A 3,377-nucleotide genomic window follows, 5' to 3' on the forward strand; every position below is an offset into this window, starting at 1 on the left:
CGGCAAATGAGGGCATTATTCAGCCTTTGGCCCATTATTCAATACAGACATTCTTTCATAGAAGCCACAGATTAGACTGATACAAATGTGTTTTTTTAGATGTATGCAGATTCATTTCAAGGGGTAAACATGGTATTGCATGTCCTTTACAAGAAACACAATATAGCAATTTTACATTAATGCCTTGAGAAAAAGGATTATCTTCACAATCAAATAAAAATAGGTGAGGATTATTTACAGCAACAAAATCTTTATTTTTTCATTCACATCCGATAATCCCAACGTATAACTTGGGATAATTCTTCCAAACATGCAGTGCAATATTAAATTAAAGAGCAAGATATCAGCAAGAAATACAAATATTTATTTTTAAAGTAAAACCATAGTTTTCCCAATATGTACAATTAAACGGTGTTGAATAAAGGAATATTTTACATTTGCATTTTAATATATAACAGTTGACTATTGCATGAATAAATTGGCTTCAAAAATGTGTTCATGTTCATAGGTTCTATGTAGGACTGGGTGACATAATTATAATAAGAATTTGAAAAAACTATAAATTGAAGTTAGTGATTTCAGTTTTTTTTTTTTATAAGTGAGACATTGACATAATGTTGCATTCATGTATACAATACAATGATGTTCTTTGTGAAAAAGGAGTATTGACGATGTACTGTAAAACACTGGTGATCATATTATTTATAATATGGTTTAAGCCCAGTCCTACATAGAAATGTTGCATTTAAAGCTCAGAGTACCATCTTTGGTCATGTCCATGGCAAGAAGTTACAATGCAGTGCCAGGCCCAGGACCCAGTAAGAGAGGAAGTATCCCAGGATGCCCTGTGTTGTAGAGGAACAGCTTTTGAAGTATGGTAGCAGTGCAATGATGGGGTTTTGAGGTGTGTGCTGGCATCCATTGCTGGAATGAGTGTGTAGCTGTACATTAGGATTTGATGTTTTCCTTCGATGAAGAAGTGGCTCATTGAGGAGGAGCAGGTGAGCACTTATCCAGAAGGGCACAGGAGTCGAGGAGGCCATGAATCTGGTTAGAACCTACAAATGCAGATTAAAAATAGGAATAGATGAAATTCAAAAAATGTCATACAACCAGACAGTTAAACACATGAAGATGATTATATCCTTTACTCACCTGCACGTGCATGCACAATGTTCCGAACAACAGAAGTACCGTTGAATGTACAATGTACACAAACACTCTGGGGTTAAACATTCCAGGTGTGGGCTTGTCAAAATGTGCACCTGTGTCCCAAAGACCGAGTCTAAGACACAGTTCTGGATTAGCTAGAAAATAAGCATAAGCTGCCATAATGCCGAGGGTGGCCATAGGTAGAGCCAGAATGAAGTTCGGTATCTGCCTCAGCTCAAAGTAGCGGAGGAAGCCCACATCCCAATAAACATCCTGGATATGAGAATACAGCAGAGGCAGAGGTCTCATGCACCATAGAGGCGGTGGACCATTTTCATCTGGAACCCGGTAGCCCTTTAATTCAGCCAGAGACACAAGAGCAGGGGGGATCTGTTCCAAGGAGACAGAAGGAGTGCAAAACGTCCTATACCCATAGTATTGGAAAGCACAGAAGGGAAGAGCAATAATTGCAGTTCCCAGGAGGGATGTAAGCAGGAGACGGATGATGGCCCAAATGTAGTGGAAGACTTTACTGTGGCCTTTTGTCGTTGTTCGATAAACACGAATCTGGGTAATAGCATGCAGTGATGGAAGATACAGTAGAAATCCTATGTTAACAAGTCCATTAGATCGTGCTGCAGTGGCTATACTTAGAGCAAGGCAGGCTCGGAAGGTGAATCCTTTCTCCAGCAGGTACAGACCGCCAAATGTGAGTGCAGCAAACAGGCTTTCTGAGTATCCAGCGGTCATAAAAACGTTGGCAGGTGTGATGCAGTAGAGCAGGCTGGAGAGCAGAGCAAGTCGTCTGTCCTGAAGAACCGTCCTACTGAGCGCATACAGGGCGACCACGCTCAACAGGAAGAGGGCAGTGTTCCCCAGAGCCACGGCCACCAGCAGACGCCCCCGCACACTCAGCCAGCTGCTCAGGGGCCACAGCAGCGTCTCTGCCAGGCCCCGGAGGATGATGGGGAAGAGGGGGAAGAAAGCAAAGTTGTGCTCATAAAGGTATCCTCTCTCAGCGATGAAGAGGAAATGCTCAGCATCCCAGTGAGACAGGCCTCCCAACAACCACTCCACTGAAGAGTCCAAGAACATAGCCTCCTCTGTCCGTGGGGGCCTGAATGCATCAGCATCATGGTCAGGGATGACAGCATTGAAGACAGCCTGAGGAGAAATATTAAACACCATGAGAGTAAATACTGCCATCGTAAGCAATTTAGCTGTACAGAGAAACCCAGCTGCAGTCACTCTGTCTCTGACCTACTTACCACATACAGTATGTATTCCCCTGAGCACTATCCATTACACACAGAAATATCATTGCCAAGGTGACTTAAACGTCAGGGGAAATCATGGTTAATAACAAACATTGCAGGTGTAAACCGGATTAGCCTATTCCTAACCATCCAACTTGGGCAAATGTACCTGCAACAACAGGGACAATCCCCTGGTAGCTGTGGCGAACTCTAGCACTGCTCGGACGTCCATAGTCATTGATGTGACGAAGAAAATGTGAAAAAGCCGGTTCTGAAAGGCTGGAGCATTGTCACTGCTACGAGACAGTCACCTCATACTGACTATAAAACATAACTAGCGAGGAAAAAACACTCAGCGAATGATATTATGGAAGTTTCGCGTTTTCATTGGTTAGACAAATTTAAGACAGGGTAACCACTGATGTTATTAGTTAGCCACCCGTCGTTATTAATCGTTTGTTTTCGCATAGGTGCAATCTTTGTCCTCACATCCTCATCATCCTGCAGCAGCTTCGTTTCGAATAGCACTTTTTACTTCCGGTGCAACTGAAGTCTTTTCAAAACAAAAGCTCATGAGGCGAGTTCAGGAGAAGCCTTTTGTAGTTTCTGGTAAGTAAAAATGCTTTCATTTTTATTTATTCGAGGAATGGGGAAAGCGAAATATAAGCAGTATATCTTTTTTTATCCATTTGTGTAATCTTAAATCAGATATGTCGTGTCTTAGATTTGTTGGTCATGTGACGGAATCAATGCTGTTTCTTTCCAGCAGAAGGAGCTCCACACTGTTTTATGGACTGGTTTTTCAAGTGCTGCAAGTATGTTCTTCATGAAAGGACATCGTGCTGCCTGTCTTTTTAGTCTTTTAAATGTTATTTGTTTGGATTAAAGATGAATATTGTAACACGTCTTTGATGTACCCACTCATGTGAAATATATATAATTTCTAAAGTCTACACAGCTTTCATGTTA

General features: G+C 41.8%; 1 protein-coding gene across 1 annotated transcript; it reads right to left on the reverse strand.

Annotated features, from left to right (window-relative positions):
* Positions 1-343: 343 nt before the first annotated feature.
* Positions 344-2,959, reverse strand: pigv (phosphatidylinositol glycan anchor biosynthesis, class V). The gene is made up of 3 exons (XM_079691161.1): positions 2,578-2,959; positions 1,156-2,316; positions 344-1,058 (listed from the first exon to the last, which is right to left on the reverse strand). The coding sequence occupies exons 1-3, from the start codon at positions 2,644-2,646 to the stop codon at positions 771-773; spliced, it is 1,518 nt and encodes a 505-aa protein (XP_079547287.1). The 5' UTR covers positions 2,647-2,959; the 3' UTR covers positions 344-770.
* Between the last annotated feature and the right edge of the window lie 418 nt (positions 2,960-3,377).

This window comes from Notothenia rossii, assembly GCF_949606895.1.
Source record: "Notothenia rossii genome assembly, chromosome: 7".
Lineage (NCBI taxonomy): Eukaryota > Metazoa > Chordata > Actinopteri > Perciformes > Nototheniidae > Notothenia > Notothenia rossii.